Genomic DNA, 15,546 nt, shown 5'->3' with positions numbered 1-15,546 from the left:
ACACAGGTTATAACAACCATAACAATTATACATGTAAATGAACGCAGGCCCAACACCATCCTAACACCAGCATACACACATGGATACAATTACCGCCACAGAGACAGGGGAAAAGAGCCCTCCTTGGATCACATCTTCTTGGTGAGACTGCGAGATCAGAGAGAGAAACACAGTATATTTTTGGGAGCAGGTAAGGGGGCGGGGGAGTCAATCTTGGTTGGCATTGGCTAAAACAAAGAGACTGGGCCTCTCTTTATTGGCCCTCCTGTCCATAGGGGCATCTTCCTGTTCTCATGATGCATTTCCTTTAAATACTCCCTTTGTTTCTGGCCATGAGGCAAGAACCTGTTTTGAATTGATTTGTCCTTGGTGTCCCACATAATGATTAACTAGATTACACAGTTAAAATATATCTAAGGTCATGTATTGTGATCACATTACAATCACCATACTGGCCTTGTGTCTGTGGCGGCAATTACAACATTTCTACATATAAAGTATGGACGATCATATTCCAATACTTTGGGGAATACACAAATGTACATACAAAAAGGAATATCACTATGATTTAGCCATTAATGCATTACGTCCGTCCTTGTCCATGAATTTATGCTAATAAGACGCGACTGCACCTGAGTATTGCGTAAAGGCCGACCGTAATACGCCAATGGCGTTTGAGGTGCAAATACGTTTTCCACACCCCCATATGTGAGATGTGAATGGATGCCACACACAGGCATCTATTCACCTCCTCCCTGGCTCCGCTGCTGTCTGCAGTGCACAGTACAGAAGACAGTAGCAGAGGCTGTGTGCACCCCCCACCCAACCTCCATACTGACCGCAGGACACTGCGGTCGGGAGGTCGGGCTCCCTTATTGGTGTAAACAAGCCCAATACTCGTTTACACTGCCCCACTACCCAAGGTTTTTTTTTTCAGCTACCCCATTTACACCAGGGGTCAAAGAGGTAAAAACCCGTGTTTTTGCGGTGGTGTAAAAGGGGTATCAGTCCAAAAAGTCCTTTTGTAAAGGTTACGGAGAGTTAAACATATTTTATATTTACTGTGTAATGAAGTTTGTGAGACTATTCTACACAGGCTTTATATTGGCCTTATACCATATATAACCATGCATATTTTATGATGGCAATGTGTATGACAAAAGTATTGTGGCATCTGACAAAAGAATAACTATATAATGCTGAATTCTGTTTCTACCTCTGTGTCTATTTCTATTCGACAGTACAATAAAGTTTGGAAATACTTCTCCTGCACAAAGTACTACTCTGAATTGTATAACTAAATGTCATTGTGAAACTAGCTGTTGACAGTTCTTCGGAAATATTACATTAATAAATGGCTAGGCTATAATGGTCACGTAGAAAAGGTTTTACCCATCGTTTATAGGGGTTGATTAAATTAGGCATAAGGCACGTTGCCATGCAAGTATGGAAACATGCTGCAGCTACAGTAACTCCGAGCCTAGAGTTAAGGTGGCACTTAGTGGTTGTCCTGGAAATATTGTATCTATGGTGGACGCCTTTTAGTCTTTGGGGTCTAAAATTTTACATGATCTCAAGTGGAGAACTAACATTGGCGTTATTGTAAATAAGACTGAGCAAACTCTTCTGAGTTGCTTCATTTATTGTATTCTGTTATAATAAAGTCTTTGTTGTGTACTGTACCTTGATGATAATTTGGTTTGTATCAGCTAGTAATACCTTAAGACTTATGCTTCAAAGGGCTGTGAGGACAGTGGGAAGGTTTATCAGGGTAGCTCTACCTCTGGTTCAGGAGTTGTACTTGACTAGGGTGAAAAAGCGAGTAAGGAACATTGCAGGGGATCAGTCAGATCCGGGCTGTGACTTGATTCAATTGGTGTCTTGAGTCAGGCACTATAGAGCACTAGCTTTTAAGAGTTACTTTCCACAGGCAGTTTGCTTGCTGAACAGTGTATGCTATCTGTTCTGTAACACTGCTGGTGAAGTACATTTTAACTGTATAAATAAACTGTATGGTATTATTTGTTTATGTATTTATGTATTATAATTTGCTAGCTGTAATTGGCGCAGTTGCAAACCGGAGTTAAATTCCTAGTATACGGTTGTAATCCTGGCCAAAACAATACATTCTGCTTTCGAAATGTATGCACACGGTGCGATTTTGGCAATCAAATTTGACTATATAGTCAAAATTGCACAGCACAGTGTTCAGCCGCATGCATTAGCAATGTAATACCGATGCAAGTCCCACGCAGACAGTATCGCAAGTGACAAATAGACTCTGTAGCACAGTCTATTTCTACTTTATCATAACGACGGCCCCTGCTTTCCCCCTTTCCCCCACTTTACCTGCTGACCGATGCGTGCCAGGTCCTCATATCTGACGATATCAGTATCGGTATTGGCGGCCACTGATCACAACCTTGTGTAGACATCAACACACCTATGACCCGGCACGGCCACTGCCTGTACTAGCTGGAAGCAGGATCTGGAGCAGCGAAAGTTTAAATGAGGCTCATGCAGAAGAGCATTGTGCGGATTTGGGATTGGGGGGGGGGGGGGCAGAAATATCATTGTATGGGGCCCCAAGATTTCTGTTGCCGGCCCTGGGTGGTCGTTCTTATGTCCGGTAAAACTACCTGTGTGGAGGTGTGGTGTTGGAGATATGTTGTGCTCTTAGTCCAAGCACCACAAAAAAATCTAGGTTTAAGAGGAGTAAGTAATGTAAAGGTATGTATAGAGGGAAAGCCTGGAGTTAAAGTAGCATTACAATAGGTCAATAGGGGGAAAAGGGAAGGTGGATGGAAAGGGAGAGAAAGTGGAAGAGCATGGGTCTTCCTTCTGTGTCCCTCCAGATGTTGTGAAACTACAAATCCCAGCATGCCTTGCGACAGTTTTGCTATAAGGGAGTGTTAAAACTGTGGCAAGGCATGCTGGGATTTGTCGTTTCAAAACATCTGGAGGGCCACAGTTTGAAGACCCATGATATATAGAGTAGGGCAACTATTTTGAATAAAACTATTCATAGAAAAGCCACAGTAGAGAGGAAAACAAAAATAGTGGGGGACAGAAATTAAGAGGCTTAAGGTGCTGTGATATCTAGGGAAGATCACAGTGATTTAAGAATAAAGGTGCGTACACACAGTGTGTTCTTGGCTACTATAGACAATAGAAGTCAGTCTAAACTGACTTCTATTTCCATTGTACTACGCCGAAGAGGGTGCAGGCGCTGATAAATGATAAATATATAGTGACCAAATTGATTGCTGTTGCTACTAAGTAGTGATGACTAAGTGACCATAGTGGTGGCGCACGGGCACACAGTTTATAATCCTGTTTTGATCACATATTCAGGTTTACTAGAATTCACCCATGAGACAGTTTGATTATGCTTAATCTGCTTTGTCTACATGCTCATCACAATTGTACCTATTTTTGTGTTTAAGATCCAAATCATGATAAATTGGTAAATTGTGATATTTATAGCCCACAGGTGACAATGGCTTATGCTAAAGATGACCTTAGCTATCAGAGTTAAGCAAATCTCTGAAACAGCAACAGTAACCGGTGATAGACTCTGCATATCACCAATGAAACACCACCACACACATTATTGTACAGGGCAAATGGGGTCGAACAGAAAGTGTTGATGCACTGCGCTGCTATTAATAAATGTAAAGGACCGTCTGCTGAACAGAAAAGATGAAGCCGGACACACTGATTTATGAAAATATCAAAAAAGCATACAATTTATTACATAAAAATTAATATAGTAAAAATAATTACAACAAATGGCTTTAAAATAGAGCTAAATATTCAGCAACACTGTGGTATTAGTATCAATGGAGTCTCCAATTATAAATAATATATATTAACCAAAGATGGGTTAGCAGCAGTAAAGTGACAAATCTAGGGAGCAATAGTATGATCCGTAATTGCCTCGATGTATAGGGCAGTTTAATGAGCCGGTAATTGAGTGTAAAGCCAGTCCATTAGCATGTAAGGTAACATGCAAAAAGTTATTAGGGCTGTAAGGTTAGTCACCGGTACAAAGCAAGGTAATAGCTTTTATCCTTGATACTCATGGAGCGTGATGTGCCGTAGCGCTGGAGGCTCACTATGCAGCTGTGAATAGTTACCGGCGTCACTGGTGTATACTGTCCCGTCAAACTGTGATTTGATGAAATATCTCCACAGACAGTAATGTCAGACGGGGGACTCCAGGTAACGATGCGCCGTACAGCTGATGGCTGATGTAGTTGCTGCTCACGCAGGTAACAGCCGGCGGTCTCCCTCGCTCAGCTTGTTTGGTGGAGCGGATGGTGCACAGGGAGAAGCCCGGTTGGATGCGGTCACTGCTGTAGGGGGAACTTTTTCCAAGCTGCTGCCGTGATGGTGTGGCAGGGTTTTTTTAGAGGCGTTTGATGCATGTGAGGATACGCCGGCTTGGAACAAATTGGAGACTACACAGGACTGTGATTAGCGTCTATATATTATTTATAATTGGAGACTCCATTGATACTAATACCACAGTGTTGCTGAATATTTAGCTCTATTTTAAAGCCATTTGTTGTAATTATTTTTACTATATTAATTTTTATGTAATAAATTGTATGCTTTTTTGATATTTTCATAAATCAGTGTGTCCGGCTTCATCTTTTCTGTTCAGCAGACGGTCCTTTACATTTATTAATAGCAGCGCAGTGCATCAACACTTTCTGTTCGAGCTTTTTCTGTTTTTTTGATGAGTTTGTGGTGAACTCATTGGATGCCTGCTGCAGCTAGTATACTATTTATGAAACACCATTAGTGTTTGGATACTAAAAATTTAAATAAGCGCCGGGATTGTGAAGCCAGTTGGTGGCTTTTAAATCTCCACTTGACTACACCCCTTTTTAGGGCAAATGGGGTCACTACATCTAAGTATGGACATCTTGGTAAAAGTATGACCTTCACAGCTGTGGGACACAATAGGCGTAACTCGAATGGAATCTGTGATTGTTTTAACATCATTCAATAGGTGGAGCCCATATGGTTGACATGCATTAGGCCGACAGGTACAAAAGGTCAACATGGTTAAAAGGTCAACGTAGACAGTGCCTAAGCTCAACGGGTTCAAATGGCCGACATGACACACACATATGTTCGCCACACAGGTTATTTACCAACCACATGGACTACAATTGAGAATGGTAACCTGTGCCATGAGCAACAGTAACAGAGCGAGGCACTGTGTGGTACACTGATTGGGGTCACATGTGGTTTTAAAAAGTAAATGGCACCCAAATAACAAAGATACTTTTGTTAAACATTTTTGTGTTGACCATTTGAATGTTGCCCTTTTATACCTGTTTACCTTTTCAGATGCGTTTTACATGTCAATCTATTGACCCTGTCGACCTCTTATATGTGAACCATGTGGGGATGATCTATTGACTGTCTTCCCAATGATCCACACCCCTCTGAACTAGTCTCAGTGTATTGTAGCGCATACATGGGGCACCCAAATATAGGTCATCAATATACCTGGTTTTCCAGATACACAAGTGTAAGCATGAAGGGAACAGCTGGAGATACCTATTTTTGTGCTATATTGTACCGGTATAATACTGTATGTAGGTCACTGATATGTCCCAGTATCCTTCATAAGCTTCTGTGTTTTTTTGTGTGTTTTTTTTTTAGTATGGAACTTAATTCGGCAAACTCATCGTCTCCTGACCAACATGGGAACTTTCTGCATTCAGTGGTGAGTACTACACCTGGGCTTTTGAAAGGGGTTATGTGATCATGTATTTTGCAGAATATCCTGAATACATTCTGGCCATAGTTGTGAAATGCAGGGCACTGGACAGGATTGGACAGGAACTGTAACAGAAAGGAAGCAGTAAGGGGTCATTCCCACTAGCCTTGAGTCAGCTCATAGCACATGTTGGCCATACATTTACAGATTGATTGTCTGATCTGGCTGGTTGGAACAAAAACATGGTAATGGATGAGCGCAAATGACAGTTGACCATTTGCTTTGAAATACTGGAAAACTGCCCAAACCTATCATACAGATATTACCAGGTTTTTGTTTCAAGCAGCCAGATCTGACAGTCAATCTGTATATGCATGGGCAGCTTAGTGCTGACTTATGCCGCACTTATAATAGAGCTGCATAATAAAATCCAAAAGTCAGCTGTGAAATGAAGGCAAGCTGAGGATCACGTTACTGGTTTTTCTATGCCATTTGCCCCACACGCTCCTGCTTGAATCATCCCTAAACAGTAACGCTCTCTTTTATCATTATTAGCTGGAGGACAAAGCAGTAGTTGCAATAGTAGAGTCTTCTATAGAAGGGTACAGTGATGAATAAAACCAGTATTTACATGAAAGCTAGAGTTGAAGCTCTCAGTGGAGAATTGTGTGGCTCATAATAGCTAAGGAATAATTACATTTAAAAATATTTTTAACATACAATCCCTATCTTGCTGGTATTACCACCAGATGAGCGGTGGAGTAGATGGCTTTCCATAGCTTCCAGCTATCGAAAGTCGTCCACCCCCGGGAAAATCACAAAAATGGCCGAAAAATGCTCAGTGTGTATGCACTGAGCGTTCTTCAGCCCAATGATTTTCCCCATCATATGTCAGCATGCATGCTGGATAAAATCGCCTAATGTGTATGGACCTTATCCCCTCAAACATTAAAGTGACACAGAATTTGCTACGCTATATAAGAAACTGTTAATATATAATAAACACTAAGTTGGTATAAGACATCCCTCACACAGCAGCAATGCTTCATCTGTTTCCCTGTTGTCAACTACAGTAGGACAAATGTAAACTGAAATGATACTTTATCAGTCTCTAACCCACATTTTAAGCTGATTAATACAATGGGTGATGTATCGTTAACGATATGAACAATATTGATATAGTTAACGATAAGACCCCCCTCTTGTATGTACATGCAGCTTAATCTGACAATATCATCAACAACTGCATGTACGGAGTGTGTGGCGGGTGACATCACTGACTGATATCGTGAGCAATAATTGTTGAACTGACAGCCGTATCTCGACAATCCACGTCCCTTTGTAGCTAGCACGCCCCCTTTTCGCCACTCGACAGGCGGAACATTGAATTCCACCTGTCGAGAAAAGGTGTGGAATAAAAGGCTGGTTTTGTAACTAATGTATAGTAGTATGTTTGTATAATGTATAGTTTGTCTGTATAATGTATAGAGTTACTATGTGGGCATTCAGAATGCTGTCATTTTGAAAGGTTTGAAATGTCATCTTCCAAATGTTCCCATATTTGGGCAGTATGCCGACATGCTCGTTATATTGACATGCAACATGTTGACACTGCCAAACATGCTAGGCTGCAGGTTGAAATAAGGCTTAGGCTACTGAATAAAATAGTACTGTCAACATCCTCACTGTCGACATGCAAGTGTCAACATTGTGAAATGCCAACATTTGTAACAATGTTGTTAAGCACCAAGTATTTTGCAGCCAGGCAAAACATAATTATAGACAACATACAGTATGTGGCCAGCATTTTCATATGATCTTAAGTTTGTTTAAATATAAAGTAATACATTATTTTTGCATGACCATAGGGTTAAAATAGTTGATAGGGACTTCAACCGCTGCTGCACGTTTATACGTAGTTGCTAGGATCTGCAAAGCTGCCGGTGACATCACAATACAAATTTGCAGCTGCATCAGCGCCCATCTCTGAATGAGGCCCTACGTGTACTTCATTTAAATAGAATTTGGATTCCACTCTTAAACAGCAGGTTTTCAGCAGAAACAGGTGTCCTGAGAAGGACTGGAGCTGTACAATATCACAGCCAAGTCAGGCAGGAAGTATTTATTCTCCTGGATTCACTCCCAGGACATCATTTCCCTTCTTCTCTCAATCTGCACATTGCTAAGCCTCAGCTGTAATAGACATGGGTACATCATTAATAACTGATCAAACTAAACAAAAACATTCAATTTCCCTTACTAATGGAGGTAACTCTATTTAGAGTCTAGTGTTCATCCTAGCACCCGCCATATTCGAAAACCCATGCAGTTCCTCTTCCCTGCCTGGGGTGTCGCTGTCTGCTGTGGTGTTTCTAGCACAGGTTTGGTTTGCATATCATTGCTGATATAGAGATCACACTGTGCTAGAAGCACTACAGCAGACAGCGACACCCCAGGCAGGAAAGAGGAACTGCATGGGTTTTCAAATATGGCAGTGCTAGAATGAACACTAGAGTCATAGGTATCATATATTTTTGAATTTGCTGCTTAATTAAGAGCATGTAGTGGGCTCCAAAGCTAAACCCGAAATAACCCATGAATCTAGTCAAATTTACAATAAATATGTAAATGTCTTTCTACCATAAAACTTAATGTATTATGAAAGTGATTAGTTTTACATTGTAGAAATTACAGATTGGGGTTAGATAGATGCAGGTCTCCATGCAACAAAATACCCGTCCAAGGGCAGCAACATACTAAGTCCCATTAGTAAGTATGCTGCTCCACTATCCACCAAGCCCAGCTCTAAAGTGTCATTTAATGCTCCTAATTTTAGGCCATACCACAATTTAGAGTTCAGATGTATAAGGGAAAAACACTTGTGCAGTACCATAACATCAGCCACTTTTGCTTCTCCATTGGGGGCCGGATATAAGGCGGCATGAGTCCAGCAGCCTTATAGGATGACGGCCGAACTCTGAGGTTTTATTTAAAAGGTCAGTCATATACAAGGCATGAGCAATGTTGTGAAGCAGTCAATTTCACAAGATGAAATGGTAGCCAACAGGGGAGGCTCTAGAGACGGGGCTGCAGCGCAGTTCAAAATTCAAATAGGGGAGGCCCAGCATCTGCCATAAACTGCCATTCCAAACTGCCAATTGGTGTGGCTCCCCTATTTGAATTTTGGAATGTGCTGCAGCCCAACTTCTGGAGCCACCACTGGTAACCAAGGTTTAATATTAACAGATATAGGCCCCCTAAATATTCCTAACTTTGGAGAGTATATTTGGATGTGGGCTGTGCTACCACATGACAAATAGTTAAGTACAGTAATAAAATAACAGGATTTGTCTAGTTGTGGGGCACCAAAGAAAGATTTATAAAAAAATACTATTATTTAACATAAAATAAATTCTATGAAGTATAAAAGCACAAATGAGTGAAATAAAAACAGGGGGACAGAATTTGATTCATGAACAAGAATAATATACTCCATAACATACACAGGTGCTGATAACCCTATGAGATTAAGAATCTGGACACATAAAACATTTGGAAAAGCAGGTCTATTGAGGTTCATTGGTACTCTCACACAAGCTTTTTAAAGCTAGGGGTGCCAGAGAAAGCCCTGGACTTAAGTCCTGACCCTTGGGCATAGCTGCCTACCCTCCTGCATTCTGCAGGAGTCTCCCTCAAATAGCAGCAATCTCCCTCTCTCCCTCATTAGTCTAACATTCTCCCTCATTTCACCTAGCCCACACTGTTACATTTTTTTGGGGGAAAAAAGGAATGAGAGATAGATACATTTACATTGAATCATCAGCACCATTTCCCAGCACTTTACCAAGTATAGTATCTCTTACTAACTGCTTTGGGCTCATCTACATTTCGATATAAGTCATTTTAGAAGATTCCTCTCAGATGTAGCAGCACACACCCAAGATTTTAAGGGCCACATTCACAATCTCTTTTCACAATCTCTCCATATATGGAACTAGACACGCCCTTTGGGAGGAGCATGACATGCCCTCTCAATGGGGTGCTGTGCAAAATTCTGCTACCAACTATAATCTTCCTGAAACTAGTTTTCAAAAGTAGGCAAGTATGCCCTTGGGTGCCCTGGAAGGGGAGCCTTTTATTGGGGTGGGTCCCCATTACCCCATGGACCCTGGCAAGGGCTGACTAGTTAAGTGGTAATGCCACAGCCGCAGAGACCCCTATAAATGTTTCTCCCCCAGCTATGACATTATCTATTAAAAATACGGTGGGACCCCTACATCTTTTGTCCCCCGTTGTTTTGGAAACATGACTGGTCCAAGAACCCCTGCAAATATTATTAAAATTATCCCTATAGATTGTAAGCTTGCAGCAGGGCCCTCTAACCCCCAAGTCTGTCTGTTACCCAGTTTGTTTTATCACTGTCTACTATTGTAAAGCGCAACGGAATCTGCTGCGCTATATAAGAAACTGTAAATAAATAAATAAGTACTTTAAATACAAGGAACCCCTATGCAAATTTTACTCTGTATTTTTTAGAACCAGTGGTATTGGCTCCACTAGGGAGCTTGTTTGCACATCTGCACACCGAATTAATGTAATATTTTTATAGAGAGGCCCCAAGTCATCCAATCAATGGAGGGGGTGCTGTTCCTAGCAGTCAGGTATACAATGGTTTTTAGGACAAAAGAGAAAAAGGGACTGCTGTATGAGGAACGCATTAAAGAAGCAAGAGAAAAAAATATATATTTTTTTTCTTTCATAAAATGTAACTTTTATTTCTTAAATCCTTAATATTCCCATAATTTATTATGCGGGAAATGGGGTTTACAGCGAAAAATAGAGGTTAAAAAACTTTTGACATACAAAACATATATTGTGTTCAAAGAAAGAAATAGTGTTTTAAAATCACGTTTGAGTCCAAGTCGAAAAATGTTAGTTTAATTTCTGTCAGTGATGTTGTGCAACATATAATTCTCTCCCTCTGTGTATAACCATTTATGATGGTATAAGCTGCTTCTGTTTATCTGTTGTGTCTATGGTACTTTGTAGGATTTATATATATATCCAATAAAGATCTCAAAAAATGTTTGGTATTCTGATTGCAATATATTTGACTAGTCCACCATTTGCTGCCACCTATATATGTTCTAGGATAAATCTAAGGCTATTATTAAATCAGTATTTAAAAATTACTGTTACAAAATACTTACAGAATACTTGGAAACATTTGTATTTGTAACAGTTTTATCTGATGCATCAAATTTACAGTATAACAAAACTAAACTGTATCCAATACTAGTAAGATATTTTAATGTTACAAAGGGCATTCAAATAACATTTTAAGTTTAGAATCCATTGAGGGTGAAACTGCTGAAATTTTGTCAACCATCCATACAGAGCAATAGATAAAACAAACACAAATTTTGGTGTGTTAAGACACAAAGGGGTGAATAATGTGTATGTAATGACTGTAAGATGTACTCAAAATACTAGAATAGGTTGTAATGCACATATTTTGATAAATGCAATCAACACGGTGTCATGTGCCATGCGCGATGCCAATTGATGTAGAAGTAATAATACATTTTTTGTTTGTTTTAGTCATGTGTGGCTACTTTAAAACAATTTTGTGAACAAGCAAAGTTGACTACAAAAAACTTTTAGGATATTCAAAAGTTAGATGGCTTGCTCTAGCACTTTAGAGTGTGTTCTACAATTATTTGAGCCTCTCCGTTCATATTTTTTTTAAATCCTGGAATCGTTTTTCAATAATGAAATATCTTAGATAATAATTTATTATGTACATAATCAAGCATCTATTTTTCACAAAACGATTCAAAAGATTGAAGGTGAACACATTTCAGCTACAGAAGTTAATCTTATTTTGAATGACTTTATCTTTCAATAAAAACCTAGATTTGCAGAAAAATATATTCTTTTAATTATAAAAAGAATATTGTAAGACTTAGAGGAATCAAATCGGGAATAACAGAAAAGTTTATCAAAGAAGTGCAGAATTTTTACCAAACAGGTTTTCAATATATCGAAGGTTGGTCTGAAACAAACATCATGGGAAATAGCCATTTTCAATAATGTTTTTTTTACTTTGTCGCAAGTATATTGGATAGATATGGGGGAAATTTACTAAGATGTGTATTCTACTTCACATGTAATATTGCTATGGGCAACCAATCAGATCCTGTCTATTATCTTCTAGAGGGTGCTAAATAAATAAGAATTAGATTCTGATTGGTTTCCCATAGCAACATCACATGTGAAGTAGAATACACATTTTAGTAAATTTCCCTCATTGAATCTTGTGTTCAATTTTTATCTAAAGAAATGCCAGACATTAAAATAGATGACAATTGTCTCTTTGAAGAAATTAGAAGACTGAATGTATATTTAAATACTAAACAATTACTACAATGGTAAAATCAACACGTTGAAATTGATAAGATATGAACATATGCCAAGTGAAAATGTATTTATTCAATTTACGTTGTGCTGCCCTGGAACTGATGCAGCAGTTGAAAAAGTTTATTCAATTGTTAGTGATTTTTGCACACTTGAGAATTTGAGATTTAATGTTGATACTCTAGCTGCAGGTTATTTATTGTTCAACATTTTCCAATATATTGTTAGAAGATGATACATAGACAAAAAATATTAATTCTATGGAAAAGTACTAATTTAAATAACAATTAATAGGCATGTAAGAATAATTACTGCGTCCCCTCGCCGGGCTCTATGAGCTCGCCACGCTTTGGACTCAGTGGCTCGCGACACTATGCTGATGCAGGACTGCCGCGGAGTCACTACGCCGACTACGCTAGGCAGCCGTTGGGCTATGCTGACAACGTAGCCTGCCACCATGAAACTACTCAAGTACCGATTCAACCTTCCCGCACTGTGAGAATAGGCTCTTAGATTCAGAAAATGGAAGTCACTGGACAGGTATTCCCCTATTGTTATATGGAGGAACAGTGCAGTAGTCTGGGCCATTATGATGTCATGCCAACACTTTGATCTCCAGTCCCTGTTCTGATTTTTGCACGCTTGAGAATTTGAGATTTAATGTTGATACTCTAGCTGCAGGTTATTTATTGTTCAACATTTTCCAATATATTGTTAGAAGATGATACATAGACAAAAAATATTAATTCTATGGAAAAGTACTAATTTAAATAACAATTAATAGGCATGTAAGAATAATTACTGCGTCCCCTCGCGGGGCTCTATGCGCTCGCCACGCTTTAGACTCAGTGGCTCGCTGCACTCGCCACATTTTATAAAATCAACTCCACGCCGACTTGGATAGTGGGGGTATGAACAGGTTGGGAGGACGTGTACCATGCTCGCCACACTTTGGGCTGCCATGGATAGTGGGGGTTTGAAATGGAGGCATTTGCCAATATGTAACATGGAGCACTGGCAAATGCATCCTTTATTGTGCATGAGACACACTTGCACACCGCACCCCCCCTCCCTTTGTGCACAAAACGCACGTGCTACCGAACCCCTGACCCTGTCCATCTCCCTGAAGCGGACACAGGCAGGGTTGCCGTACCCTGCCGCAATAATTACTGAGACGCAAAAGCGTCTGAGACACTCCTGCGTCTCAGACAGATAGAACGCCTCTCCGCCAGCACCCGCATGATCCCCTCTCTTCCGGTGTCCGTCAGTGCGGGGGATTTGGTGGTTACTGGCGCTCACTAGGCTTGCTGGGGACAGAGTTGCAGCTCCCGGGGGCAGTACGGTGACTAACTGCCTGACGGGGACACTACGCTGATGCAGGACTGCCGCGGAGTCACTACGCCGACTACGCTAGGCAGCCATTGGGCTATGCTGACATCGTAGCCTGCCACCATGAAACTACTCAAGTACCGATTCAACCTTCCCGCACTGTGAGAATAGGCTCTTGGATTCAGAAAATAGAAGTCACTGGACAGGTATTCCCCTATTGTTATATGGAGGAACAGTGCAGTAGTCTGGGCCATTATGATGTCATGCCAACACTTTGATCTCCAGTCCCTGTTCTGATACTGGAGAGATCACAAAAGCAGGTCTGGTGCTAGGGGGTTCGGCATCCTCCTGCAAACTATAAATTTGCACCCACCCAAACTTTACAAAGGGAGGGGCATGGCCACACAATAGTACTCCCACTCCAAATTACACCACACAGTGGAACAATATTATTTACCTAACACAGCACCAGTGCCATAGCTAGCCATTTTGGTGCCATGTGTGAAAAAAACAGGGAAAGTGCGCGCCTAAGGTGCACACAAAAATGTAGAAGCATGGCTTCATGGGGAAATGGCGTTTATCTCATAAAAGTACCAATAACACCATAATCAGATAACACATTATGCTTCACACCTCAAAGCCCTTTACATATTATACCACACACACAGTAATGCACATTATTCGTTATGCCACACATCATGATGCCCCTTACACAATATGCAGCACACCATATTGCCCATTACACATTATGCCACACATCATAATTTCCCTTACACATTATGCCATGCACTATAATGCCCATATGACATTGACACACATTATGCTACACATAATGCCCCGAGTACTTCTGCATATGCCCACATTTGTAGCGTTGCTTATTCATAACGCCCGCACCAATTGCGAAAAGTAGTTGCTCTGCTTATACGTAGTGCCCACACCAGTTGCCAACAGTACTAGCGCTGACTATATGTAAAGCCCACACCAGCTGCCGATATTAGTAGCACTGCGTAACCATATGCCCACACCAGTTTCTGACAGTAGTAGTGCTGCCGATACATATGCCTACACCAGTTACCAAAAGTAGTACCTCTGTTTATACATAACACCCACACCAGTTGACAAAAGTAGTTGCTCTGCTAAACCATATGCCCACACCAGTTGCCGACATTAGTAGAGCTGCCTATACACATGCTCACACCAGTTGCCGACATTAGTAGCACTGCCTATACACATGCCCACACCAGTTGCCGACATTAGTAGCGCTGCCTATACATGTGCCCCCACCAGTTTCCGACATTAGTAGCGCTGCCTATACACATGCCCACATAAGTTGCCGACATTAGTAGCGCTGCCTATACTCACGCCCAAATCAGTTGCCAACATTAGTAGCGCTGCTTATACCCATGCCAACACCAGTTGATAACATTAGTAGCACTGCCTATACATATGCCCATACCAGTTGATGACAGTAGTAGCGCCGCCTATACATATGCCCATACCAGTTGCCAATGGTAGTAGCACTGCCTATACATATGCCCATACCAGTTGATGACAGTAGTAGCTCCGCCTATACATATGCCCATATCAGTTGTCAATGGTAGTAGTGATGCCTATACATATGCCCACACCAGTTGATGACATTAGTAGCGCTGCCTACACACATACCCCTACCAGTTGCCAACAGTAGTAGCTCTGCCTATACATATGCCCACATCAGTTGCCAACATTAGTAGTACTGTGTAACCATATACCCACACCAGTTGCCAACATAAGTAGTGCTGCCTATACAAGTGCCAACATGAGTTGACAACATTAGTAGCGCTGCCTCTACACGTGCCCACACCAGTTTCTGACAGTAGTAGCACTGCCTTTACACGTGCCCACATAAGTTGCCAATATTAGTAGCGCTGCCTATACATGTGCCCACACCAGTTGCCGACATTAGTAGCGCTGCCCATACTCATGCCCACATCAGTTGCCGACATTAGTAGCGCTGCATATACACATGCCCACATAAGTTGCCGACATTAGTAGCGCTGCCTGTACTCATGCCCACATCA

The 15,546-nt window shown here is 41.0% G+C and overlaps 1 protein-coding gene across 1 annotated transcript in view; it reads left to right on the top strand.

The window, feature by feature from the left end:
- ATP1B4 (ATPase Na+/K+ transporting family member beta 4) overlaps positions 1–15,546 on the top strand; it is a 100,097-nt gene that overhangs the window by 18,802 nt on the left and 65,749 nt on the right. The window contains exon 2 of the mRNA XM_083160577.1: positions 5,683–5,746. Coding sequence (XP_083016703.1) covers positions 5,684–5,746 — 63 coding nt within the window. The 5' untranslated portion in view covers position 5,683. The remainder of the gene's footprint in view (positions 1–5,682; positions 5,747–15,546) is intronic.

The sequence above is a fragment of the Crinia signifera genome, chromosome 9, assembly GCF_055691185.1.
Source record: "Crinia signifera chromosome 9, ASM5569118v1, whole genome shotgun sequence".
In the NCBI taxonomy this organism is placed as follows: domain Eukaryota; kingdom Metazoa; phylum Chordata; class Amphibia; order Anura; family Myobatrachidae; genus Crinia; species Crinia signifera.
Note: the sequence above shows the minus strand (reverse complement) of the source record. Positions and strands in the feature narration are given on the sequence as shown.